The following is a 27,287-nucleotide window of genomic DNA, read 5'->3' as shown; positions in this document are numbered from 1 at the left end:
AGATGACTGAGTGACTTCACTTTAGGAGTTCTCAAACTTTTTTTTATGTTTAATAGAGTGAATTTTTCTTTATTGGTCTTATTTTCTCAAAAAATACATTTTTTTGAACACTCTTGACTGTTTTCTTCTCTTAGTGAACTTTAATATAAGCTTGTGTGGTTTGATGAAAAATCCTGCTGACATCTTTTCTTGCTGTTGCTTCTGGAGTGTATTGATTTAATTAATTTAAAGTTTTGAGTCTTAACTGTCCAGGAACTCAGTATGTCTTCTCTAGACCTTTTTTGATGTTTTACTAAGCTTGCCTAGTTGTCTTTAAAATGGGTCCTATGTAGTTTACTTTAAGTTTATTCCTTGGCAGATTGTCATTTTTGCTGTTATTGAGTTTAGATATAAATTATACTTTTTAATTGATTCTTGCTCATATATAGATAAGTCCCTTCATTTGGATATGCTTATCTTGAATCTGGTCATCCCTGGAGTATTTCAGTCTTTTAATCAAATTGATAAAATTTTATAAAATCAAATTACCTCAAAGTGATACTGGGGGACAAGTATTTCAGAGACTTTAGCTCTTTGATAGGAGTTAAGCTTACCTCTTGTGAAAACTGGTTAGTAATAGCAGTTAGGCGCTACCCCCGCTCCTTGCCTTAAAATCATCATCATCAGCATTTTTAGTATCATCAACACCATCATTATTCTGCACTACTTCCCTTAGGGATCATATAGGTTTATCCTGTATCCTCCTTCACCTGCAGAGCAGTCAGCTTCGTTTAAAGGTGATTTGCTTTCTTTTTTGATAAATGTTTTATATATGGGAGGATTAAAAAAGAGGATGGTTTTGGAATAATTTCTTCACTGGGAAATACGTGATTAGAATAATTTCACATTATCTCCCAATAAGTGGAACCAGTGATCTTCCCTCCCTTCCCTTCAAGCCTTTGCTTCTTTCTAACTCCAGTATCTTGTATGAATTTTATGATCTTCCGCCTATAGTCTGATAGGCTAGCTCTTCGGGGCAGGGCAGAGATTCACCCTCTCTTTAGGTCTCTCTGAGGCCAAGAAGGTAGAGGTGTGGGATCTCCCTAGTGTATTGTAGGACTAGCAGAAGCCATTAGAAAAAATATCAAAGGTTTGTTGCTTCTTCTCATTTTGATCTGCAGTGTTGGACGTCACCTGTTGGCACGTGATTGACTTTAGCTATTCATTCTTGAAATGAGGGCACTGGCGTGCAGTGGAAAGATCACTGGACTAGAAGATAACTTTTGCCTTCTGTATCAGCACAGAATTGCTCGTTTTTCCTTTTACTCATTTTATATAAACTTTCCCTCTGTGAAGAAGTTAATCTGAAGTTCTTGGCATTGGATAAACTTATGGTTGCTTTCAGAATTGTATATTCATTTTCCAGTTTCTTTTTCACTCTGTCTCTATTTTTACCTTTTGCTCTTCCTTCCACACTTAAATTGGTCTTATTGTAAAATATTGCATTTTTCTTTCTATCTGAAAATCCTGAATTTCAGCCCAATGCAGAGCTGTGCATCCTAAAGTTCAATATCACTCCCATTTATTTAAGTTCTAATTTTCTGTTGCATTGCTTTTTAATGTTATTTTAATTCTTGTTTTGATTTAAAGAAGATATGAAGCTCTGTTAATGAAATTTTGAAACTTTTGGTACTGTATACTTTGTGTGGCTAATACTTTTGTGTGTTTGGGGCTAGTATTTTTATCCTTATAATTTATTTTTATTTAAGATAAGGGGTCAAAGAAAAGAATTGGCCACATACTCTTATTTTCAATTATATTTGTGTGTTAGTTACAACACAAGCACAGAAAACTTGATTCAAACAGGCTTAACGAATGAGGAAACTTATTTTTAAAATGAACCTTGAAGGCTAAGGGAGGACTAACTTGAAGACTAGTTTAGTGCATTGACTGTAGCTTCATTTCTCATCTTTTCCATCTCCTGTGTGTTAGCTTCATCCTCCGGCTGTCGAATTGTCGAAGGCCCAGTCTTCCCATTCTCAAACAAGACATCTCTTGTGGTACTTTCATATAAGAGAAAAAAATATTATTCTCAGAAGCCCTGTAAACATCTCTTGTATCTCATTGGTCTGTCTTAGGTTGCAGTTTTTATTCTTAACCCAAAGCTAGGAGAATGCCTTGAGTCCATGCCTGAGTTTCTGAATCATTGTGACTAGGGGAATGGGATTTATTTTACATCAGTTGGATTTTCCATGGGAGCTGGCATTTGGGGGCAGCCTCCTTGAAGCACGTTGGCTTTGCAAATAACTGGTCATTATCTGAATTACATTTACTGTACTGTGCAAAGGGTGCAGGGTGGAATGGATGCTGGGTGGCCACCCGTCAATGTCCTTTTGATAATGAGTCTTATAAAATTTCATCTCAGCCCATATGAAGTGACAGGGAAAAATAAAAAGAAAAAATAGGCAGCCTAAGAATGTTTTAAATTGACTTACCTGAAAACTTTCTCTGTACTTTCCCAGTTTATAGTGGCTGATTTTAGCTGACTGGCTATAGCTACTTACAGAACAGAGGAAATTCATTAAAAATAATGAATTATTCAGTTGGATAGTGAAATTCAGTTATAAAGCACTTTGCTGTGCCATGGACTCAGTTCAGGTCAAGTCATGTTCCTGGTTTATGGGCAGTGCAGCTTCTCACAATGACACTGCATTATTCTTTTCCCCTGTTGCTAGCATTTTAATGACATCTTATTGTATTTATTTGGTTCTACTTATACTTTATTTCAATTGACTTTATTAACACAAATTTTAACTTACACTTTAAAAATATAAATTATATATTACATAATGTTTGACAGTTATGAATATTTAGTAGATACCTGTAAAGAAATAGGTCTCTCAAAAGAAAAATCCTGTTACCTTTAAAATTGCTGTGATTTACTGTAGCTGAAGCAAATGCTAATGGTGGTTTTATTTAGCGTTTGTAGTTTGTTTGCCTGGGTTATTTGGAGGGAAATTAAGATTCAATAGATTAATGAAAGCCTCTTTAATTAGGGAATTTAATGAGGGCTTTGTCATGGATTCCATGGTTCTTTTTCCTCTGCCCCTTCCTATTCCTATTAGTGCATTGAAAAGTAGAAAAGAATTCTCAAAAACAATACATAAGGATACCTTATAAGTTATACCCTCTACTGTAATTATAGATTGTGCATGCTTGTGTAGAAATATGTGTGCACATGTGTCTCTGTGGGGACTTCCCAGGTGGCTCAGTGGTAAAGAATGTGCCTGCCAATGCAGGAGACGCAGGTTCATTCCCTGGGTCGGCAAGATTCCCTGGAGAAGGAAATGGCAACCAACTTCTATATTCTTGCCTGGGAAATTCCATAGACAGAGGAGCCTGGCAGGCTACAGTCCTTGGGGTTGCAAAAGAGTTGGACACGTCTAAAACAACAGTGTGTCTCTATATGTATCTGTGTGTATATATATATAAAATTTATTATTGTTAGTCTCTCTGTCCTGTCTGACTCAAAGTGTCTAACCAAAATTTGGACATTGATAACCAGAGTGAATTGCTGAATCATTTAAGCTGCTTTGGTTTTATATTACGTATAACAAGGATGACTATGCTGCTAAGTCGCTTCAGTCGTGTCTGACTCTGTGCGACCCCATAGATGGCAGCCCACCAGGCTCCCCCGTCCCTGGGATTCTCCAACCAAGAACACTGGAGTGGGGTGCCATTTCCTTCCCCAATGCATGAAAGTGAAAAGGGAAAGTGAAGTCGCTCAGTCGTGTCCGACTCTTAGCGACCCCGTGGACTGCAGCCTACCAGGCCCCTCCGTCCATGGGATTTTCCAGGCAAGAGTACTGGAGTGGGGTGACATTGCCTTCTCCGAAGGATGACTATACTTGTATATAAATCTTTCTGGAGAATACTGGTTATTTTTGTAACATTAATTTTTTAAAATGTAACTATAGGTAAAACGGTGTGAGAAGTAAAGAAGTATTTTGAGTGGAAATCTTAGTATTATGTAAAGAAATTTCCTTGGCCTACCTTCATGAAGATGGCTTTTCTTTCATTTACCCTAGGCTCTATTTAGACATTAATTTTCACACTAGACCATCAAACTGGCCCTTTTAATAATTTGACTATTGAAGCATTTTATTGATGCTGGTAGTTAATGGACTGGAAGAACTGAGCTAGTGCCCCTCTCTGGGTTCATCGTTTTTGGTCCCAGTTTTACAGATGAGAAGGTAAATGATGGGCTGTGTGGGTGCTGCTCGCGTCATTGAGGAATCCATAGGGTGAAGTAATGCGCCAGGCCAGTGTGAGTTGACATAGAAGACTCAGAAATGGGGAGAAAAGGAGACGTGCTCCAGTCTTAGGATAACTCCCCTCCTACTCTCCTGATTAAGTAGGTGTCCCAGACTACCACCCTGATTCCTCTATTGGCATATTCCTACTGTTTCTCAACTACTCCTTCTGTAGTATACCTCCAAAAATGTACCCAAATATTTCACTCAAAGAATGTTTTATAAAGAGATATTGACTCTTAACATTTCTAAGATACTCAGACCAGCTGCTGGTATTGATTTGTCTACAGCCAAGGTTAGAATTAAGAGGCCTGCAGGAAACCGGGTCTTGGAAATTGGTATCAGATGGGAGATTGCATAGTCACATCCATTTCTTTTGGAAAACTGGAAGGTCTGGCAAAATGGGCCAAACTGACCATTGGGAAGAGTTAGCTGAAGCAAGGTTAGTGCCTTCCAGTTTGTGCTGCAGCATAATGATATGGGTTATGGGTAATGCATGATTTTGATGGTTGCATATTTTTTATAATTTTCAAACATAAAAGCTTTTTATAAGGCAAACATTCAAAGATTTGCAATAGGTTAAATTATATTTGAGCATTCTTTATGTAGATCGTTTTGTAAATTGCCTGATATCTATAACATGTATAGTTATGTGCAGTAAACTTGGTTGAAAAGGGCTGTGTTGTGGCTGTATCTTTCCATCTTAACTGTTAAGTAATTTCCTATCTGTTAATCACTTTAATTGGGTATGTGTATGTTATTTAATCATTGGGAAAGTTATATGTGTTCTTTGAATTTTCTTTCTTAATTCTCATAGGTTTACTGGAAACATAGAAAAGAGCATGATTATTAGTTAATTATTACTATTATTAATTGATTGAATATATGCAACTCAATTGATTCAATAAAATATGTCTTTATAATTCAGAAACTCATTTAAAAATATATTTGATTACCCTGAAGTATTTTTTGTTTACTTTAAAATTTTTTAATTATTAAAATAAATGAAAATAAGTATTTCAGTACACTTAGTTTTTGTTTAATCTCCTTAATTAAAAAAAATTGTTGTTTTGGATAGGATTTGTTTAGAAATGTTCATAAGAATACAGACAGGTTAAACAACAGAAGACAGGTTAAACAACAGAAAACTTTTCCTGAGGAATTAAAGACCTGTAATATTTTAAGTACTTTATATGCAAGTAGATTTAATTTCCTTAGATACTTACTTGCCCAATTTTGATGTGTAAGACTGATTAAAGCTGGAAAGTCATTCAGTTTATGAGTTGAACATAATAGTAAATATTTATTAATCAATAACTAAGTAGTAAAGGATTATCTCAGAATTGGATTTAGTATTCCTAGAATTCTTTACTCTTCAGCCTAAATCAAATGGAGTAGGGGTGTCAGGCAGAATATTCTGATACCTTTTCATAAAACATTTATTTTACTAAATAAAAGATCTGAACATTTGAAAGTGTCTATGAGCAAAAAATAAGAACAAATTTAAGAGACTGATAAAAGAAATAGTCAGATTGAACTCAAGAAGGATTGAACAGTTAATAGAGCCCAGATTACCTCACTAGTTTGCTAAATCTGCTTTTTTCCCTCCTGCCTATATGGAATATTATGTTTGGGACCAGTGAGGCAAAGGAAGTAGAAAAGTTGCCATTTTTCAGTTATCTTTTAGAAGATATGTTGAAGATTTATGCTGAAGACAACATTAGAAGAAGATTAATGAAAAAAGTGTTCATTGCAGTTATGAATTTGTAAATACTGGCAGTGGTCCTCAGCAGGCTTTATAGAATCTTTGAAAAATGCCTGGAAGGACATTATTTGCTTGGCACAGAAGTTCCAAAACCAACTGGGGATGAAAAATGAAGTGAAAAATGAATATTTTGAAACATATGAGAAATTATAGAAACTGGAAGTATGGGGCTGGTGACAATAGGAATGTAGAAAGGCTTTATGTTAAGTTCAACATGAAAAACCCAGTATTCCTAGTTATATGTTATTTTATTCACAGAATCTCTTGTATATTAAAATTTACCTGTAGTTTTGAATTCTGCATTAAATGATGTCATAAAAAAGGTGAATCTACTGAAATCCAAGTGGCTACAATGCCATCCTTTCAGCTTGAGGTGAAGAAATCTGATTAGCTATTTCATTACTGAAATAGGTTGACAGTCCAAAGGAAGATTTATAAGCTAAAGGGAAAAATTTCAAATTATTCTGTGTGAATGACTCTTACTTTGCAGATTTTTTGAAGTCTAATTATTGGCTTCAAAAAAATGGTATCCTTAACTGACATTTTGAGCACTTGAATTAACTTAATCATCACTGTAGTGATCATGTGGAAAATATATTAATGTGTACTGACAACATTTATGGATTCAGAGTAAAAATTCAGGTTTGGCGGAGTGAAGTTAAAATAACTTTTACAAGTGATTGTTTAATTGGTGTTATTTGAATCCTAAAGAAGGATTAATATTATTAGAGAGAAGCCAGTGTGTGCCTAATACAGAACTTGAGCATTGAAATTCTGGATATAAAAACATTCATTTGTATTTGAAGCTTATTTAACATCATCGGAAGAAATTAACATATTTCTCAGTAGAGGAACAGGAGAAGCATTAAAGACTTCCTGCAGGCTTGAAGTTCAATTTAAGGAGATTAAATTGTTGGAGTGCTGGTAAACAGTGAAAAAGGAGCTTTCAGTATGTGGGAGCAAAGCTTCCCCTTTTGCCATTTGCTGCCATTGGTGCTAACAAAGCTTGTTCGTGATGGTTGCTCTACGGAGTATTAAGAATATGTTGTTTAAAGATCTAAATCAAGAATTTTGTGTAACCATGTTAAACATAAAACTTAATATACAGAAGTTATTTCTTCTAAATAATTTCAAGTTTGTTATTTTAAAAGTTTGAAAATTTTAATTTTATAAAGAAGGTAGAAGTTTCACAGTATATTCCCAGATCCCATTCCCAGCATGCCATGAAAACAGTTTCATTTTCTGAATGTGCCATGAACTTGAAAATGTTGTCCACTTCTGGTGTAGAACTTCATTTACAAATGAATCGGACAATTGGGAGTCATCATGTATTTGAGTAAAATCAACAGGTATCAAATCACTTAGCTGAATAGTTAACCCTTGATAAAAAAGAATTTTCTACACAAAAAATAACTTAGACTCCTTGTAAAAATGAATTCAGTGGATTCAATAGAAAATGTATTAAAGAACTGAAAATGGTATAAAAGGAATATTGGAGGTTAGGAGAGGAATTAAAACGTTTCCTAAATAAGTACTCGTTAGAATTACTGTGGTAAAACAAATGTGGCTGAAAATTAAATTGGTATTGAATGTACTGAAGAAGTGATTGGACTTAGGAAGCCTACTTGATATTTTCTGTCTTACAGGACCTAGAGGAGGTGTACTGGTGGGTTCTATGTGCTGGGGAGCTAGAGCTTGAGATTCCAACTCTGGATACCTGTGAATCAAGAAATTGTCTTCTAGAACTTCAGTGGAAAACTTAGTATATTCTCTTGGTGCTCAGTTTGCAGCTTTCTGATGGATCCTAAGAGCTGAGACTGCTGATGGTAAATAGAGTTACACGGGGTAAAGTAAAATAACATTTTACCCAAGGAATTCAGATGAGGAACGTCCAGAATAGGAAACTCCTGTTGAAACGGGTCTTTGAAATAATTAAATCATAACTTTGACTAAAGAAAGAAATTACAAGCACATTTGGGGAGACTCAACTAGAGTGCAAAGAAACTTTCTGAAACTAATAGTCCAAATCTTAACATTGTAAAAGTTCAGTAAGGCAAATTGTAAAAGAACTTTGAAATGAAAGGGAGAATATTGAGAATGAAATTAGCATCTTGGAGATCAAGTAGAAGAGATGTCTTGTAATACTGAACAAAGTTAAGGAAGTCATCATCAGGTAGAAAAAAATAGACATTAACAGAAGAAATTCAGGCAAGTTTTCACTGGAATGTGAATAAGTGGTATAGAAGGAAAAAAAGAATAGGTTATAGCAATTAATAACTAAACTAGTAACAGGAGTGTATTAGTTTGTTATAGCTGCCGCGATTAAGTACCACAAACTGAAAGAGTCAACAGAAATTTAATATTCTATAGTTTTGGAAGCTAGAAGTTCAAAATCATGTTGTTGGCGAGTTTTTTTTTTTTTCCCTGAGGGCTGTAAGGGAAAGGTCTGCTTCTGGCCTGCCTTCGTGGCTTGTAGATGACTTTTTCCCTGTGTTTCTTCAGATCGTCTTCTATGTATGCATGTCTTGTCTCTGTGTCCAGGTTTCCCCTGTTTTATAAAGACGTTACTCATTTTGGATTAGGGACGTCCCTAATAACCTCATTTAAATTTGGTTACCTCTGTAATGACCCTGTCTCCAAAGTGGCATTCTGAGCTACTTGGAGATTAGGACCCCAACCTGTCTTATACTGGAGAGGCATACAGTTCATCCTATGACAAGAGGAAAATTTTCTTAAGACTTGGAATCCTTTCCAAGGACTTGCTGATCCCAAGAAGAATAAAGTGGAGCACTTTAAAATATAAAAATCCTTTAAAGTCTCTAAGGCTCCCAGATGGGAAAAATGCTACTCATAATTGAAGAAAGCAGCAGAAAAGCAATGGACTTCTTACTTGTGATGTTAAATGGCAGAAGACTGTAGGAGAACATCTATAAACTGCTGAGAGACTGTTATGCTCCGTCAACACATCATTCTCTTATCTGTCTGAAAAAATAGGTTTTTATATATGCGAGGGATCAGCGCTTATCCCCTACATATTCTACCTGAGGAAAGCAATTGAAAAGAACCTCTGAGCAAACACTTGAATTCAGAACAGAGATCTAGGATAGGGCAGGATGAATTGAAAAGGAAACCATAGTAAGCAATATAAACATTTACATATATATCTAAATTTATATAAACATTAAAATGGATGATGAAATTTGTAACAAAAATGTTCAGAAAACAGTAAGGATTCTTGAAATAGAAAAGCAGTACTAGAAAGCTAACAGGCTGTAACAGCCAAAACTGTATCAGGAAAAAGCAGTGGTTGAGGGCGGGGAAGTCAAAACATTCTAAGAGTTTTCCCTTACTGGATGGAGAGACAGTGTAAATGTCAGGTCTTGATGGGGAAGGGATATAGTTTTATTATTTTGCCCAGAGAGTGGAGTAATAGTAGTAATAGTAATAATAGTGTAAAAAGTGAAGTTTTAACACTGACAGTGGTAAAAAAGAGTATGAATGGTAACTTCACCCAGTTGGAAAAATGGACAAAGAGTAAGAAGAAACTGAAGAAAGGAAGATAAATATTAATCAAAAATGAAAGGGAAAGCTCAACTTCTTATACTAACTGTGAATCAGATGAATCTCCTTATTGAAAGACAGCATGTTCAAATTGGCACTGTTCAAAACCAAAACCAGAAAAACAAACCACAACAAAAATCCCACATGTATGTTGTTTAAAGCCAGCCTTTAAAAAAGTGATAAAGGTGAAAAGTGGTAGATAGTGGTGGCTAGATAGGTGAGATTATTCTAGAAGAATCCAAACCAAAGCAAATCAAAATACATTATTTTAAAGAGGAACTTGGGATCCTTTAATGGCCCAAATAAATGATAAGATTTGATTTTGGAAAAAAAATGTGTGAACATTGTTCATATTCAACAAGGTAACAGCTCAATATATAGTTTAAAAATTCTATTATTCAATGACTTCGATCCTTTCCAAGAATAACCTTTATCTGATCAATGATTAAAAGCCGCATATATGCAGAAGAATTTCTGTACTGTGAATTATTCTTCAACTTTCTTTTCTGTGTGCTTTTTATCTGGCCCAAGATGTAAGTATTATTAAGTTTGATAAAAATGTTAGGTTTGTAAACAATTTACTTTCAAATTCTTAACCTGGAGGCATCTAGACAGAATTTTGTGTGCAAAAAAGAGTATGTACATCTAAAAATTAGACATTTTAAATTAAAATTATTTCAGTCATATAGTTGGCTATAGGGAAGAGTTACTGAGGTTTATTTCTGTTCTGGCAGTGTGAATGATTACTTACAGAATTACAAGATTTTATAGTTGTTTTTATAGAGTTGTTTACTATTTGCAGAAAACAATTTTCTGGAAGTTTTGCAAATGATCTACTCTGTATATAGCAAAACTTGTTTTCCAGTTTAATAAAAATGTGTTTTAAGATTAAGAATAGACTCTTTTCCTATGTGTGTTGTGTATATATACACATACTTTGGGATTAGCTTTTGACTTTCCTGTTAAGGGCTTTGGATTTGTGGCAAACCAGTTCAGTTCAGTCACTCAGTCGTGTCCTACTCTTTGTGACCCCACGGACAGCAGCATGCCAGGCTTCCCTGTCTATCACCAACTCCCAGAGCCTACTCAAACTCATGTCCATTGAGTCGGTGATGCCATCCAAACATCTCATCCTCTATCGTCCCCTTCTCCCACCTTCAATCTTTCCCAGTGTCAGGGTCTTTTCCGATGAGTCAGCTCTTCACATCAGGTGGCCAAAGGATTGGAGTTTCAGCTTCAGCATCAGTCCTTCCAATGAGTATTCAGGACTGATTTCCTTTAGGATTGACTGGTTGGAGCTCCTTGCAGTCCAAGGGACTCTCAAGAGTCTTCTCCAACACCACAGTTCAAAAGCATCAATTCTTCAGTGCTGAGCTTTCTTTATAGTCCAGCTCTCACCTCCATACCTGACTACTGGAAAAACCATAGCTTTGACCAGACAGGCCTTTGATGGCAAAGTAATGTCTCTGGTTTTTAATATGCTGTCTAGGTTGGTCATAACATTTCTTCCAAGTAGCAAGCGACTTTTAATTTCATGGCTGTAGTCACAATCTGCAGTGATTTTGGAGCCCCCTCAAAATAAAGTCTGTCACTGTTTCCATTATTTCCTCATTTATTTGCCATGAAGTGATAGGACCAGATGCCATGGCTTAGTTTTTTGAATGTTGGGTTTTAAGCCAGCTTTTTCACTGTCCTCTTTCATTTTTATCAAGAGGCTCTTTAGTTCTTTGCTTTCTGGCATAAGGGTAGTGTCATCTGCGTATCTGAGATTATTGATATTTCTCCCTACAATCTTGATTCCATCTTGTGCTTGAACCAGCATGGCATTTCGTATGATGTACTCTGCATATAAATTAAATAAGCAGGGTGACAATATACAGCATTGATGTGCTCCTTTCCCAAATTGGAACCAGTCTGTTGTTCCGTGTCCGGTTCTAACTGTTGCTTCTACACTTGCATACAGATTTCTTAGGAGGCAGGTAAGGTGGGCTGGTATTCCCATCTCCTGAAGAATTTTCCAGTTTGTTGTGATCCACATAGTCAAAGGCTTTGGCGTAGTCAATAAAGCAGAAGTAGATGTTTTTCTGGAACCCTCTTGCTTTTTCAAAGGCTTTGGCGTAGTCAATAAAGCAAAAGTAGATGTTTTTCTGGAACCCTCTTGCTTTTTCTGTCATCCATTGGATGTTGGCAATTTGATCTCTAGTTCCTCTGCCTTTTCGAAATCCAGCTGGAACATCTTGAAGTTCTCAGTTCACATACTGAAGCTTCACTTGAAGAATTTTGAGCATTAGTTTACTAGCGTGTGAGATGAGTGCAATTGTGTGGTAGTTTGAGCATTCTTTGGCATTGCTTTTCTTTGGGGTTGGAATGAAAACTGACCTTTTCCAGTCCTGTGGCCACTGCTGAGTTTTCCAAATTTGCTGGCATATTGAGTGCAGCACGTTCACAGCATCATCTTTTAGGATTTGAAATAAATATAAGCTTATTAATAACCATTAACATTTATAAAATGCCTTGCAGTGTGTCAGTCAGTTCAGTTCAGTCACTCAGTTGTGTTTGACCCTTTCCAACCCCGTGGAATGCAGCACTCCAAGCCTCCCTGTCCATCACCTACTCCCAGAGTTTACTCAAACTCATATCTCTTGAGTCGGTAATGCCAAACGACCATCTCATCCTCTGTCATCCCCTTCTCCTCCTGCCTTTAATCTTTTCCAGCATGAGGATCTTTGCAAATGAGTCAGTTCTTCACATCAGGTGGCCAAAGGATTGGAGTTTCAGCTTCAGCATCAGTCCTTCCAATGAGTATTCAGGACTGATTTCCTTTAGGATTGACTGGTTAGAGCTCCTTGCAGTCCAAGGGACTCTTAAGAGTCTTCTCCAACACCACAGTTCAAAAGCATCAATTCTTCGGCGCTCAGCTTTCTTTACAGTCCAACTCTCACATCCATACATGACCACTGGAAAAACCATAGCTTTGACTCGACAGATGTTTGATGGCAAAGTAATGTCTCTGGTTTTTGATATGCTGTCTAGGTTGGTCATAACTTTTCTTCCAAGGAGCAAGCGTCTTTTAATTTCATGGCTGCAATCACCATCTGCAGTGATTTTGGAGCTCCAAAACATAGTCTGTCACTGTTTCCATTGTTTTCCCATCTATTTGCCATGAAGTGATCGGACCGGATGCCATGATCTTAGTTTTCTAAATGTTGAGTTTTAAGCCAACTTTTTCACTCTCCTCTTTCACTTTCATCAGGAGGCTCTTTATTTCTTCTTCACTCTCTGCCATAAGGGTGGTGTCATCTGCATATCTGAGGTTATTGATATTTCTCCTGGAAATCTTGATTCCAGCTTGTGTTTCATCCAGCATATATTTTATCTTACAACATATAATGCAGGTGGGAGTGCTAACATTCAAGTTGTTAGTTCTGATTGACTGAATCATAGATCTTCCCCAATGCCAGACTTTGCTGATGATTCAAAGAGTACAGGCAAGCATGAAGTGCAGATGGAATATTATTTTCTTTTTGTTTTTTGGAGGAACTCCAAACTCTCACACACAGATTCCAAAAATTTCCTTTTCTTCTGCATTACTACATGTTATGGTTTTGGATTAGCAGAATAGTTTTGAGCAGTTAAAAAAAAAATTGCACAAAGGAAGTTGTCTTCATTTTGGAACTCCTCTGTTTTATATTATCTAAATTGTACAGCTTGCTATCTCCCATTTTCCAGGCATAAATTAATAAATCCATCATTCCAAGCTTATTTATGATGAGCAATCTAGATAGGTTAGTTATATCTGGCTAACAACATTTTCTAGGTAGATGCTCTTTGGTATTTTTTGGCTAGTAGATACCATTGATAGGTGAGCCCTGGTGGCTCAGTGGTTGAGGTCTTCCATTCCCACTTCCTCAATAGAGTGAATGAGTTACCTTCTACTGCTGTTAACTGTTTCCTTTTCAAGGTATAAGAGTGATTTGTTCTGTATGCCAGATTTGTTTGCCAAAGTAATCTTTAAAAATTTTCTTTCATACATTATTAGTGTTATCAATTTTGGGGGTTTATGGTTGGGAAAATGAGAACTTAATGGATACTTGCTGGATGCTATTTAATTTCTTCAGCATTTATAATATCAATAGGGATGACAAGCTAACCCATAATCATAAATAGTTGCTTTGATTATTTCATCTTGATATCATGTTTCATCATAAGAATCTTCAGGTATATATTAAAATCTGTGCGTTTACTAGAAATTTGAGATGTCAGGAATAAGGTTCGCGTTTGAAGAGTTTTATTAAGAACTTAAAGCCACTTCAGTTTATTGTGTAAAGTGACATGAGGAGATGGCTCTGTTTTACCTTTAACAGAGTATGTCATAGTGTTCCGAGTCTTTGTAATTCTGTAACCGTTCTTGAAGTGCAGTTTATGTTGAGGAGAGCCCTCAAAGCTCATAACAGATTTTTTAAAAATACTCCCAACGAAACTAGAAAGACTAGTTCACTTGATAGGCCAAGAGTGTAATAAAAACCCTTAATATAGAAAAGCTTTTCTGTCTTTTCAGGTAGATTTGTGAACAGTTTAACAGTTTCATGAGTTTACTTAGATCTTAGGCAATATGATATGAAAATTAAAGTTATCAAAAATTTATAAAAATTTATATACTCAGAGATTCTCATTGTGAATGAGATGAAGATTATTTTTTGAAGAGATCAAAGTCAGAGAATAATAGAATTTAGAAACTGCCAGAAGCTTAGAATTTAGAACTCTATTAAACTGCCTCGCTTATTTTAAAAAGAAGAAATAATAAATGAATGGCTTAGAGCTAGCGTGTTGTTTCTTCTTTTGCGATTCTGGCTCTTACATCCTGTGTTTGGGCCCAGATGCCACAGCTTACTTTAAATATGTGTGTTTGGCTCTTCAGTCAGGTTGATTGATCTGTCTGTGGGTTTTCTTATAAAGACTGGATTTATTAATGGAATAATTGTTCTTTGGGTTTTGCAACTAGGACCTTTTAAAGATGAGTGAACAAACGGAAAGAGGACGGCAGCGGAAACTTCCTGATTGGATTTCTGTGCAGAGGAGCTATACGGTAGAAGAAAAAAAGGTATGCAGTTCATCAGTAATTCTTTCAGATGGAAAATTTAATGTATATTTGACTGTAAACTGAGTTCATCCTCACACTTATAAACTTCAAGCCATTATTTACTTTTAGAGTTGTTGTGAATGAACCAGAATCTAGTCCTTGAATGGATGAGTGGGATTAAATTTTAATTGGGTTTACAATATAAGAATTCTTATTCTATTTTCCCTTTTTATCTAGTTCACATGGCTGGCCTTGCCAATTTGTTCCAATTCAGATTGTAATTTAGACAATATTTATTTTGGTGAATTTTTTTTATGGTCAAGTGAATTTTAAGTCCTGATAGATTTAAGCTTCACCAACCAGTCTTCAATATTTTAAGGCAACATTATTGCATCTAGAATACTAATCTAATTGCAGAAAAACATTAACAAAATTAATGCTTTTATGAAAATAGGGTAGAAGTTTGCAAGTAAATTTGTTAGAAAAATAATTTTACAGTAGGTAGCTTCATCTTTGTTAAATTGTCTATATGACTCGTTAGTCTATAAAGCTTTAGTTGATAAAACTTAGAGCTATAATTTGCCATATTTCAGTGAATTTTATTATTTCAATTAACATTTATTATTTAATGTGACTTTTATTTGTGCCTTTTTGGAATTTTGTTTAACTCAAGGCATCTGTTCGGAAGAGTGTTTTGGAAGATCACCTGCCCTTCTTAGAATTCACTGGATCCACTGTGTACAGTTATGAAGCTAATGATTGTTCTTTGCTCTCAGAAGATATTAGGTAAAGATTTAAATTTCCAACTTTCATTTGAATTTGGACCCTTAGACTATAAGCTTTATGGTAGTATTTGTAAGTGTACTGAGTTTTATAGTGGAGGTGTGTTTAGTACATATTTATACATGTAAAATATCACTAATTCTACTTTTTAAATAAAAACTTAAAAAATTTCAATATATGGCAAGACCAAAAAAAAAAAAAATTACATAATAGCAATATTATCTGAACTTATAAAAAATAAAAAAATCTAAGAACTGCAAAAAAAAAATATGAATAAAGAATATTAATGATTTCTTCAAGGGTAAAAAAAAAACAAAAAACTTAAAATTTCTGAATTAAACATGTAATGTCCCTGTTTGTTCATTCATAAACCTTTGTATTACTTTAGCTAATTTTTAATCTTTTCAATACTTAAGATATTATATATAGAATTACTGAACACACCAGTTTAGGAAAAACATGCACAAGTTATTCAACCTCTAAAACGTCCCTTTCTATTTCATTAAAAATACAAACGTAATATTGAATAGTGACTGTGACTGTCTCTTGCATTTAATGAGCAACAATTATAGCAAATGATCCTTTAAAAGAACTTTAAAAATGATTATTAATATTTTTTAAATTGTCAAATTAGTTTTCTGTAATAATCCAGTCTGGACATCTTTTTCAAGTGTTAGTTCTAAAAGGTCTTGTAGGTCTTCATAGAACTGTTCAACTTCAGCTTCTTCAGTGTTACTGGTTGGAGCATAGACTTGGATTACTGTGATATTGAATGGTTTGCCTTGGAAACGAACAGAGATCATTCTGTCGTTTTTGAGATTGCATCCAAGTACTGCATTTCGGACTCTTTTGTTGACCATGATGGCTACTCCATTTCTTCTAGGGGATTCCTGCCCACAGTAGTAGATATAATGGTCATCTGAGTTAAATTCACCCATTCCAGTCCATTTAGTTCGCTGATTCCTTGAATGTCAGCGTTCACTCTTGCCATCTCCTGTTTGACCATTTCCAATTTGCCCTGATTCATGGACCTAACATTCCATGTTCCTATGCAGTATTGCTCTTTACAGCATCGGACCTTGCTTCTATCACCAGTCACATCCACAACTGGGTATTGTTTTTGCTTTGGCTCCATCCCTTCATTCTTTCTGGAGTTATTTCTCCACTTATCTCCAGTAGCATATTGGGCACCTACTGACCTGGGGAGTTCCTCTTTCAGTATCCTATCATTTTGCCTTTTCATACTGTTCATGGGGTTCTCAAGGCAAGAATACTGAAGTAGTTTGCCATTCCCTTCTCCAGAGGACCACATTCTGTCAGACCTGTCCACCATGACCCGCCCATCCTGGGTGGCCCCACAGGCATGGTTTAGTTTCATTGAGTTAGACAAGGCTGTGGTCTGTGTGATTATTGACTAGTTTTCTGTGATTATGGTTTCAGAATATCTACCCTCTGATGCCCTCTTGCAACACCTACCGTCTTACTTGGGTTTCTCTTACCTTGGACGTGGGGTATCTATTCACGGCTGCTGCAGCAAAACGCAGCTGCTGCTCCTTACCTTGGATGAGGGGTATCTCCTCCTGGCCGCCCCTCCTGACCTGGAACGTGGAGTAACTCCTCTCGGCCCTCCTGTGCCCGCGCAGCCACCACTCCTTGGGCATGGGGTTGCTCCTCTTGGCCGCCACCCCTGACCTTGGGCATGGGGTAGCTATGATAGGGGACTGGAATGCAAAAGTAGGAAGTCAAGAAACACCTGGGGTAACAGGCAAATTTGGCCTTGGAATACGGAATGAAGCAGGTCAAAGGCTAATAGAGTTTTGGCAAGAGAACACACTGGTCATAGCAAAAACCCTCTTCCAACAACATGAGAGAAGACTCTACACATGGACATCACCAGATGGACAACACCGAAATCAGATTGATTATATTCTTTGCAGCCAAAGATGGAGAAACTCTATACAGTCTGCAAAAACAAGACCGGGGGCTGACTGTGGCTCAGATCATGAACTCCTTATTGCCAAATTCAGACTTAAATTGAAGAAAGTAGGGAAAACCACCAGACCATTCAGGTAGGACCTAAATCAAATCCCTTATGAATATACAATAAAAGTGAGAAATAGATTTAAGGGGCTAGATCTGATAGATAGAGTGCCTGATGAACTATGGAATGAGGTTTGTGACATTGTACAGGAGACAGAGATCAAGACCATCCCCGTGGAAAAGAAATGCAAAAAAGCAAAATGGCTGTCTGGGGAGGCCTTACAAATAGCTGTGAAAAGAAGAGAAGTGAAAAGCAAAGGAGAAAGGGAAAGATATAAGCATCTGAATGCAGAGTTCCAAAGAATAGCAAGAAGAGATAAGAAAGCCTTCCTCAGTGATCAATGCAAAGAAATAGAGGAAAACAACAGAATGGGAAAGACTAGAGATCTCTTCAAGAAAATTAGAGATAACAAGGGAACATTTCATGCAAAGATGGGCTCAATAAAGGACAGAAATGGTATGGACCTAATAGAAGCAGAAGATATTAAGAAGAGGTGGCAAGAATACACAGAAGAACTGTACAAAAAAGATATTCCTGACCAAGATAATCACAATGGTGTGATCACTCACCTAGAGCCAGACATCCTGGAATGTGAAGTCAAGTGGGCCTTAGAAAGCGTCATTACGAGCAAAGCTAGTTGAGGTGATGGAATTCCAGTTGAGCTATTTCAAATCCTGAAAGATGATGCTGTGAAAGTGCTGCACTCAGTATGCCAGCAAATTTGGAAAACTCAGCAGTGGCCACAGGATTGGAAAGGGTCAGTTTTCATTCCAATCCCAACGAAAGGCAATGCCAAAAAATGCTCAAACTACCGCACAATTGCACTCATCTCATATGCTAGTAAAGTAATGCTCAAAATTCTCCAAGCCAGGCTTCAGCAATATGTGAACCGTGAACTTCCAGATGTTCAAGCTGGTTTTAGAAAAGGCAGAGGAGCCAAAGTTCAAATTGCCAACATCTGCTGGATCATGGAAAAAGCAAGAGAGTTCCAGAAAAACATCTATTTCTGCTTTATTGACTATGCCAAAGCCTTTGACTGTGTGGATCACAATAAACTGTGGAAAATTCTGAAAGAGATGGGAATATCAGACCACCTTACCTGCCTCTTGAGAAACCTGTATTCAGGTCAGGAAGCAACAGTTAGAACTGGGCATGGAACAACAGACTGGTTCCAAATAGGAAAAGGAGTACGTCAAGGCTGTATATTGTCACCCTGCTTATTTAACTTCTATGCAGAGTACATCATGAAAAACGCTGGGCTGGAGGAAGCACAAGCTGGAATCAAGATTGCTGGGAGAAATATCAATAACCTCAGATATACAGATGACACCATCCTTAATGTAGAAAGTGAAGAGGAACTCAAAAGCCTCTTGATGAAAGTGAAAGAGGAGAGTGAAAAAGTTGGCTTAAAGCTCAACATTCAGAAAACGAAGATCATGGCATCTGGTCCCATCACTTCATGGGAAATAGATGGGGAAACAGTGGAAACAGTGGCTGACTTTATTTTTTGGGGCTCCAAAATCACTGCAGATGGTGACTGCAGCCATGAAATTAAAAGACGCTTACTCCTTGGTAGGACAGTTACGATCAACCTAGATAGCATATTGAAAAGCAGAGACATTTCTTTGCCAACAGAGGTCCGTCTAGTCAAGGCTATGGTTTTTCCAGTGGTTATGTATGGATGTGAGAGTTGGACTGTGATGAAAGCTGAGTGCCGAAGAATTGATGCTTTTGAACTGTGGTGTTGGGGAAGACTCTTGAGAGTCCCTTGGACTGCAAGGAGATCCAATCGGTCCATTCTAAAGGAGATCAGTCCTGGATGTTCTTTTGAAGGACTGATGCTAAAGCTGAAACTCCAGTACTTTGGCCACCTCATGCTTAGAGTTGACTCATTGGAAAGGACTCTGATGCTGGGAGGGATTGGGAGCAGGAGGAGAAGGGGACGACAGAGGATGAGATGGCTGGATGGCATCACTGACTTGATGGACATGAGTTTAAGTGAACTCTGGGAGTTGCTGATGGACATGGAAGCCTGGCGTGCTACAATTCATGGGGTCACACAGAGTCGGACACGACTGAGCCACTTAACTGAACTGAATAATCCAGTCTGAGACTCTTCAAGCATTTTACAAGAAGAAGTAGTGGGAGATTCATTCAAATCTTTGATGTTAATATACTTGTATATATATATATTTTTTTAATTACTGTTTACACATTGGACTTCCCTGGTGTCTCAGACGGTAAAGAATCTACCTGTAATGTGGTAAGCCTGGGTCTATCCCTGGGTTGGAAAGATCCCCTGGAGAAGGGAATGGCTACCCACTCCAGTACTCTTGCCTGGAAAATCCCATGGACGGTGGAGCCTGGTAGGCTGCAGTCCATGGGGTCACTAAGAGTCAGGCACGACTGAGCGACTTCACTTTCACTTTTCACTTTCATGCATTGGAGAAGGAAATGGCAACCCACTCCAGTATTCTTGCCTGGAGAATCCCAGGGACAGAGGAGCCTGGTGGGCTGCTCTCTATGGGGTCGCACAGAGTCGGACACGACTGAAGCGACTTAGCAGCAGCAGCAGCAGCTACCATCTTACCTTTAACAGTGCTATAGTATGTCCTATCTGAAGGTAATAAGCCTAAATATCTTGAAGGGTGTAGTTCTGATGAATTGTGTTTTATGGAAGGTAAGCACGTAGTTTGGTTTTTTTTTGCTTCACCTCATTCCAGGTTTTCAACAATTTGATTATGATGTGCCTTTGTGTAGTGTGGTTTGTGTTTGTCTTGCTTGCGTGTTCAGTGAACTTTTTGGATCTGTGGATTTATAGTTTCATCATGTTTGAATAATTTCTTCAAATGTGTTTTCTCTCACATCCTGTTTTTCTCTTCTGCCATTCTGTATACATATAGGTTACATTGCTTAATACAGCGGCTGTGTTCTTGGTCATGAGGGTCTTTGTCTTTAAAATTTTTGATTCTTTTTTTCTCTGTGCTTTGGCTCTGTCTGCAAGTTCCCTTGTTTTTTTTTTTTTTTTTTTTTTTATTCTGTAATATCTGATCAGCTATTATGCCATCCTGTGAATTTAAAATCTTGTTGTATTTTTCATGTCTCGAAGCTCTATTTGTTTCTTTTTAAAAATACCTTCTATTTTGGCTCTTACCGTATTCGTATTCATAAAAAGCAGAGACATTATTTTTCCAGCAAAGGTCCATCTAGTCCAGGCTGTGGTTTTTCCAGTAGTCATGTATGGAGGTGAGAGTTGGACTATAGAGAAAGCTGAGCGCCAAAGAATTGATGCTTTTGAACTGTGGTGTTAGAGAAGACTCTTGAGAGTCCCTTGGACTGCAAGGACATCCAACCAGTCCATCCTAAAGGAGATCAGTCCTTAGTGTTCATTGGAAGGACTGATGTTGAAGCTGAAAGTCCAGTACTTTGGCCACCTGCTGCAAAGAGCTGACTCATTTGAAAAGACCCTGATGCTGGGAAAGATTGAAGGTGGGAGGAGAAGGGGATGACAGAGGATGAAATGGTTGGATGGCATCACCGACTCAATGGACATGAGTTTGGGTGAACTCCGGGAGTTGGTGATGGACAGGGAAGCCTGGCGTGCTGTGGTCCATGGGGCTGCAAAGAGTTGGACATGACTGAGCAACCGAACTGAACTTATATTCATATTTTCTTTTAAATCTTTGAACATATTCAGCATATTTATAAAATAGCTGTGTTAATATACTCTTCTGTTAATTCCATTATACTAATTATTTGTCTATTAAATGACTATTATCCTGCTTATAAGTCATGTTTTCCTGTTTCTTTTCTCATGACTGACAATTTTTGATTAGATGTTATGATCTTACCTGGTTGAATGTTAGATTTTGTTGTCTTCCTTCAAAGAAAGGAGCTTTGCTGTATTGGGCAGTAAAGTCACCTGAAAATCAGTTTTACACTTTGAGGCTTAGTTTTAATTTTTTTAGGCCAGATGTCAGTAGCCTTTATTCTAGGCATGATTTAGTCTGTAATGGGTGTGACCTTTCTGGAGTCTTTGCTGACTGCCCCAGGTGATCGAAACGAATCTCTCTACACCAGTTTTGCAGAACTCGATGCCTCTTACCTCTGTGTAAGCCGCAGGAGTTGTCCAGATTGCAGTTCCCTGGTTTGTCTTTGTCCAGCCTTGTAGTTTCTCTCTGTGCTTACGTGTCGTTTCCTGCCTAGCTCCCTCCTCCCCAGGACTCTGCCCACACCTTCCAGCTGCTTCGCCTCTCTGGCTCTGAACTCTGTCCTCCCAATTCTGTGCTCTGCTTTGGACTCTCCTTCCTGTTCTGTTGTCTAGAATGTTCCAGGCGGAAATCTGGGGCAGCATTTGGGCTTATACTTGATTTCCTCCCCTCAGAGAGCATAGTCCTGTAGCTCCTGTTGTCCAGTGTCTGAAAACTCTTGTTTATGCATTTTGTTTAATCTTCTCTATTGGTTCATGGGGGAAAGTTTTGACTGATCAGTGATATTTCATCTTAGCCCAAAACAGAGGTTGAGTTTTTTAAATTTATGAAATAGGTTTTTCACTTTTAAAAACTATGAAGCAGGCAAATATAAGCAATAATTTAACACGCACCCATAGTCCTTCCACTAGATTTGTCAAACCTTAATCTTCCTTTTCTTCAAATCTTTATTAAGACAAAAACAATAAAATACAGCTGAAGCCCCGTGTATGCTCTTTTTGATTCTCTTTTGCAGTCCTCTGAGCTAACTTCTATCATGAGTTCAGAGTTTAGTATTCCCTCACATATTTTCTATAATTTTCATAATTTAGTGTCCCCCTCAATATCATATACTATTATTTGCCCATTAAGAAACTTTAAAAATAATGCTATCGCCTCTATGACCCACCTCCCAGAATATTGGAAATAAAAGCAAAAATAAACAAATGGGACCTAATTAACCTTAAAAGCTTCTGCACATCAAAGGAAACTATTAGCAAGGTGAAAAGACAGCCTTCAGAATGGGAGAAGATAATAGCAAATGAAGCAACTGACAAACAACTAATCTCGAGAATATACAAGCAACTCCTACAGCTCAACTCCAGAAAAATAAATGACCCAATCAAAAAATGGGCCAAAGAACTAAACAGACATTTCTCCAAAGAAGACATACAGATGGCTAACAAACACATGAAAAGATGCTCAACATCACTCATTATCAGAAAAATGCAAATCAAAACCACTATGAGGTACCATTTCACACCAGTCAGAATGGCTGCGATCCAAAAGTCTACAAGCAATAAATGCTGGAGAGGGTGTGGAGAAAAGGGAACCCTCTTGCACTGTTGGTGGGAATGCAAACTAGTACAGCCACTATGGAGAACAGTGTGGAGATTCCTTAAAAAACTGGAAATAGAACTGCCTTATGATCCAGCAATCCCACTGCTGGGCATACACACTGAGGAAACCAGAAGGGAAAGAGACACGTGTACCCCAATGTTCATCACAGCACTGTTTATAATAGCCAGGACATGGAAGCAACCTAGATGCCCATCAGCAGATGAATGGATAAGAAAGCTGTGGTACATATACACAATGGAGTATTACTCAGCCATTAAAAAGAATACATTTGAATCAGTTCTAATGAGGTGGATGAAACTGGAGCCTATTATACAGAGTGAAGTAAGCCAGAAAGAAAAACACCAATACAGTATACTAACGCATATATATGGAATTTAGAAAGATGGTAACAGTAACCCTGTGTACGAGACAGCAAAAGAGACACTGATGTATATAGAACAGTCTTATGGGCTCTGTGGGAGAGGGAGAGGGTGGGAAGATTTGGGAGAATGGCATTGAAACGTAAAATATCATGTATGAAACGAGTTGCCAGTCCAGGTTTGATGCACGATACTGGATGCTTGGGGCTGGTGCACTGGGACGACCCAGAGGGATGGTATGGGGAGGGAGGAGGGAGGAGGGTTCAGGATGTGGAACACATGTATACCTGTGGCAGATTCATTTTGATATTTGGCAAAACTAATACAATTATGTAAAGTTTAAAAAAAAAATGCTATCAAACTCTGTGTATTCTTCCACTTGTCTTTTTCACTCAACACTTTATATTCTTGTGAATTTTTCTTTTTGGTTTGGTATGTGAAGTTCTATTTAAACTTTTATATAGTATTACATTGTCTCAGTATATCATAATTTATTCACTCTCTTGTTGATGGAAATGTAGTGTTTCCATTTTTGCTAGTCGGAATAGTATTGCAATGAACATTCCTAAACATTTCTAATTATGCACATATAAGTTTCATATATTTATGAGAAAGTCTTGTCAGGTCATACAGTTCATACATCTTCAACTAGATATTGTCAGAGTTTTTTCCAAGAGGATTATCAGTTTGAAAATTCACCAGTATGTGAGTGGTCCCACTGGCAGCTTTCTTTATCAGCATTCAGTATTGTGGAGCTTTAATTTTTGTTAGTCAGCTAGATGTGAAATTGTAAAGGTTCAATTTACATTTCTCTGACTTCAGAGGAGATTTTGTGCCTTCATGTATATATTTGAATGTATTGGCTGTTTGGATTTCCTTTGGGGAATTACGTGCTCAGTCGGTCAGTTGTGTCCGACTCTCTATGACCCCATGGACAGTAGCCCACCAGGCTTCTCTGTCTATGGAATTTTCCAGGCAAGAATAGTGGAGCGGGTTGCTGTTTGCTACTCCAGGGGATGATCTTCCCAGTGCAGGGATTGAACCCCCATCTCTCGCATTTCCTGCATTGGCAGTCAGATTCTTTTCCACTGCACCGCCTGGGAAACCCTCCTTTGGGGAATTACCTGTTCATATTCCACCCCCACTTTTTTTAAACTGGATTATTTATCTTTTTTGTATTGACTTTTCAAGGAATTTTTTATTATTGGGTTGGTTAAAAAGTTCATTTGGGTTTTTCTGTAACATCTTGTGGAAAAACCAGAATGAACTGTTTGGCTAACCCAATATTTTCTGACTCTTCATTATCAGTTGTATGTATTACGATATCCTTTACAGTCTGTGGCTTGTCTTTTAACATGTTAAATGATGTCTTCAGTGGTGCAGAAATTAAAATTTTAATTAAATAACTTATTTTATTTTCCCCCCTTTAGCATGAGTCTCTCTGATGGAGATGTGGTCGGATTTGACATCGAGTGGCCACCAGCGTACAAGAAAGGGACACTGGGCAGAGTGGCCCTCATTCAGCTGTGTGTGGCAGAGAGCAAGTGCTACTTGTTTCATATTTCTTCTATGTCAGGTTGGTATCTCTTGTATTTGTTTCATTTTTATATGGTAGATAATTGTATTATGTCAACTTTGTCCATATGAAATTAAGCTCTTGAATTAACGGGTGCCTCTCTCATCACCTTATATTTAAGTATTTATATTTTAAGTATTCACTCATCCCTGTTTTATTTAATTTTCATGTCATATCTGTCAGTCAATGATATTATTATTCCTGTTTCACAGGGTAGAGAACTGAAGTGCAGAGGGGCTAAATGTTAGTGATAATACAGTTATTAGCATTTAAATTAGTTGTTTTTCTTGTCATTTATCAGCCAGGACTTTTTGCTTTAGGTGAAAAAAAAAAGCTCTCAAAAACATTCAAGGTAAGTGTTGGTTTCTGAATTTAAACTTAAACACAAATTTAAATATAAACATAAAATGTGTATGAAGTAGAACATAAATCTGTCATGTCTGATAGAACCTATGGAAATAAATATTATATATTATTATATAAATATTATATAAACATTAATATAAAAAATTATAGGTTTCCCTCAGGGACTAAAAATGTTGCTTGAAAATGAAGCAATTAAAAAGGCAGGTGTGGGAATTGAACAAGATCAGTGGAAACTTCTACGTGACTTTGATATCAAGTTGAAGAGTATTGTGGAGCTGACAGATGTTGCCAATGAAAAGGTAGACATATTACATATATTATTTTCAGAATAAAAACAAAATAAATTTGTGTTTTACAGAATGTGCCTTCTGAGTGTTAGATTTTTTTTTTGAGAGCATATTTTAAGCTACGTAATGTTTTTATAAAAAAAGTCCCTAATACATGTCTCATAATGAAAACTTTCAGTTCTAATCAGTTGCCTTAGCGAATAGTTTCTTTAAGCAAGCACCCTCTCCCATATTTAGTACTGTTTCACTTTGTTTTATATATTTGTGAATTTAATTATTATATTTAAAGTTTCTCTCTTTAACCCATCTATATCGCTATCCCCCCTGTTTTTTTTTTGACGAGAACATAATGCAGCTCTTGTGGTGTGATCCTCTTAGTTGAAGTTTGACCATCATTTCCATGGCCCATATTTCACATATTTTATTAATGTAGTCATTTAAGTTACATTCTCATGTTAGCCAAGTGTTCATTTGGCTGAGAGGTAGGAAAATCACCAACCTATTCAACTTTTGTCCATGGATGATACTTGGACAGTCCTAGAATTTTAATACCTACATTGAGGAAATGATAGAATTACATTCTTGTAAGGTAGACTGCAAATGAGGTTTTTAGTGACTGGAAATCTACTAAGGACTATCTCTGCCTTATATTTTGGTGTAACATTTTCAACTTTACATGTGACATGGTCGTTTGGTATCGGCTAGAAATATCTAAGAATAAAAGGAAAGAAATAACTTCTCCTGAGGTGATTTTTCCATTATTTTTAGCTGAAATGTATAGAGACCTGGAGCCTCAATGGTTTGGTTAAATACCTCTTTGGTAAACAGCTTCTGAAAGACCGGTCTATCCGCTGTAGCAACTGGAGTAAGTTTCCCCTCACTGAGGACCAGAAAGTGTATGCAGCCACTGATGCTTATGTATGTACCAAAGATCTTTTTCAAAAATTAATTTTTATTAGAATACAGTTGCTTTACAATGTTATGTTAGTTTCTGCTGCTGCTGCTAAGTCGCTTCAGTCGTGTCCGACTCTGTGCGACCCCATAGACGGCAGCCCACCAGGCTCCCCCGTCCCTGGGATTCTCCAGGCAAGAATACTGGAGTGGGTTGCCATTTCCTTCTCCATATGTTAGTTTCTACTGTATAGCAAATGAATCAGCCATACATATACACACATACCCTCTTTTTTGAATTTCCCTCCCATTTAGGTCATCACAGAGCATTGAGTAGAGTTTCCTGTGCTCTACAGTAGGCTCTCATTAGTCATCTGTTTTATACTTAGTAACCATGAAATTAAAAGACATGTGCTCTGTGGAAGAAAAGCTATGACGAACCTAGAAAGTGTATTAAAATGCAGAGATATCACTTTGCCAGCAAAGGTTCATGTAGTCAAAGCTATGGTTTTTCCAAAATAGTCATGTATGTATATGAGAGTTGGACCATAACGAAGGCTGAGCACTGAAGAGTTGACGCTTTTGAATTATGGTGCTGGAGAAGACTCTTGAGAGTCCCTTGGATAGTGAGGAGATGAACCCAGTCAGTCCTAAAGGAAATCAATCCTGAGTATTTATTGGAAGGACTGATGCTGAAGCTGAAGCTCTAGTACTTTGGCAACCTGATGCAAACAGCCGACTTGCTGGAAAAGGCGCTGATGCTGGGAAAGATTGAGGGCAGGAGAAGAAGGGGACGACAGAGGATGAGATGGTTGGATGGCATCACTAACTCAACGGACATGAGTTTGAACAAACTCCGGAAGATAGGGAAGCCTGGAATGCTGTAGTCCATGGGGTCATAAACAGTCGGACATGACTTACTAACTGAGCAACAACAAATCAACACTGTATATATG

The 27,287-nt window shown here is 37.2% G+C and overlaps 1 protein-coding gene across 7 annotated transcripts in view; it reads left to right on the top strand.

Moving 5' to 3' along the window:
- The window catches only part of WRN (WRN RecQ like helicase), a 134,469-nt gene that overhangs the window by 4,779 nt on the left and 102,403 nt on the right, over window positions 1-27,287 (top strand). For 4 of the 7 annotated variants that reach the window (XM_055567133.1, XM_055567135.1, XM_055567132.1 and 1 more), the window contains exons 2-7: window positions 7,704-7,883; window positions 14,621-14,719; window positions 15,372-15,484; window positions 24,642-24,787; window positions 25,304-25,452; window positions 26,209-26,358. In XM_055567133.1, the coding sequence (XP_055423108.1) occupies window positions 7,881-7,883; window positions 14,621-14,719; window positions 15,372-15,484; window positions 24,642-24,787; window positions 25,304-25,452; window positions 26,209-26,358 (660 nt within the window). In that variant the 5' untranslated portion in view covers window positions 7,704-7,880. The remainder of the gene's footprint in view (window positions 1-7,703; window positions 7,884-14,620; window positions 14,720-15,371; window positions 15,485-24,641; window positions 24,788-25,303; window positions 25,453-26,208; window positions 26,359-27,287) is intronic. The other 3 variants (XM_055567137.1, XM_055567136.1, XM_055567138.1) reach the window with 2 other exon arrangements.

This window comes from Bubalus kerabau, chromosome 2, assembly GCF_029407905.1.
Source record: "Bubalus kerabau isolate K-KA32 ecotype Philippines breed swamp buffalo chromosome 2, PCC_UOA_SB_1v2, whole genome shotgun sequence".
Classification (NCBI taxonomy): domain Eukaryota; kingdom Metazoa; phylum Chordata; class Mammalia; order Artiodactyla; family Bovidae; genus Bubalus; species Bubalus kerabau.
This window is presented reverse-complemented; position numbering and strand designations above follow the sequence as displayed.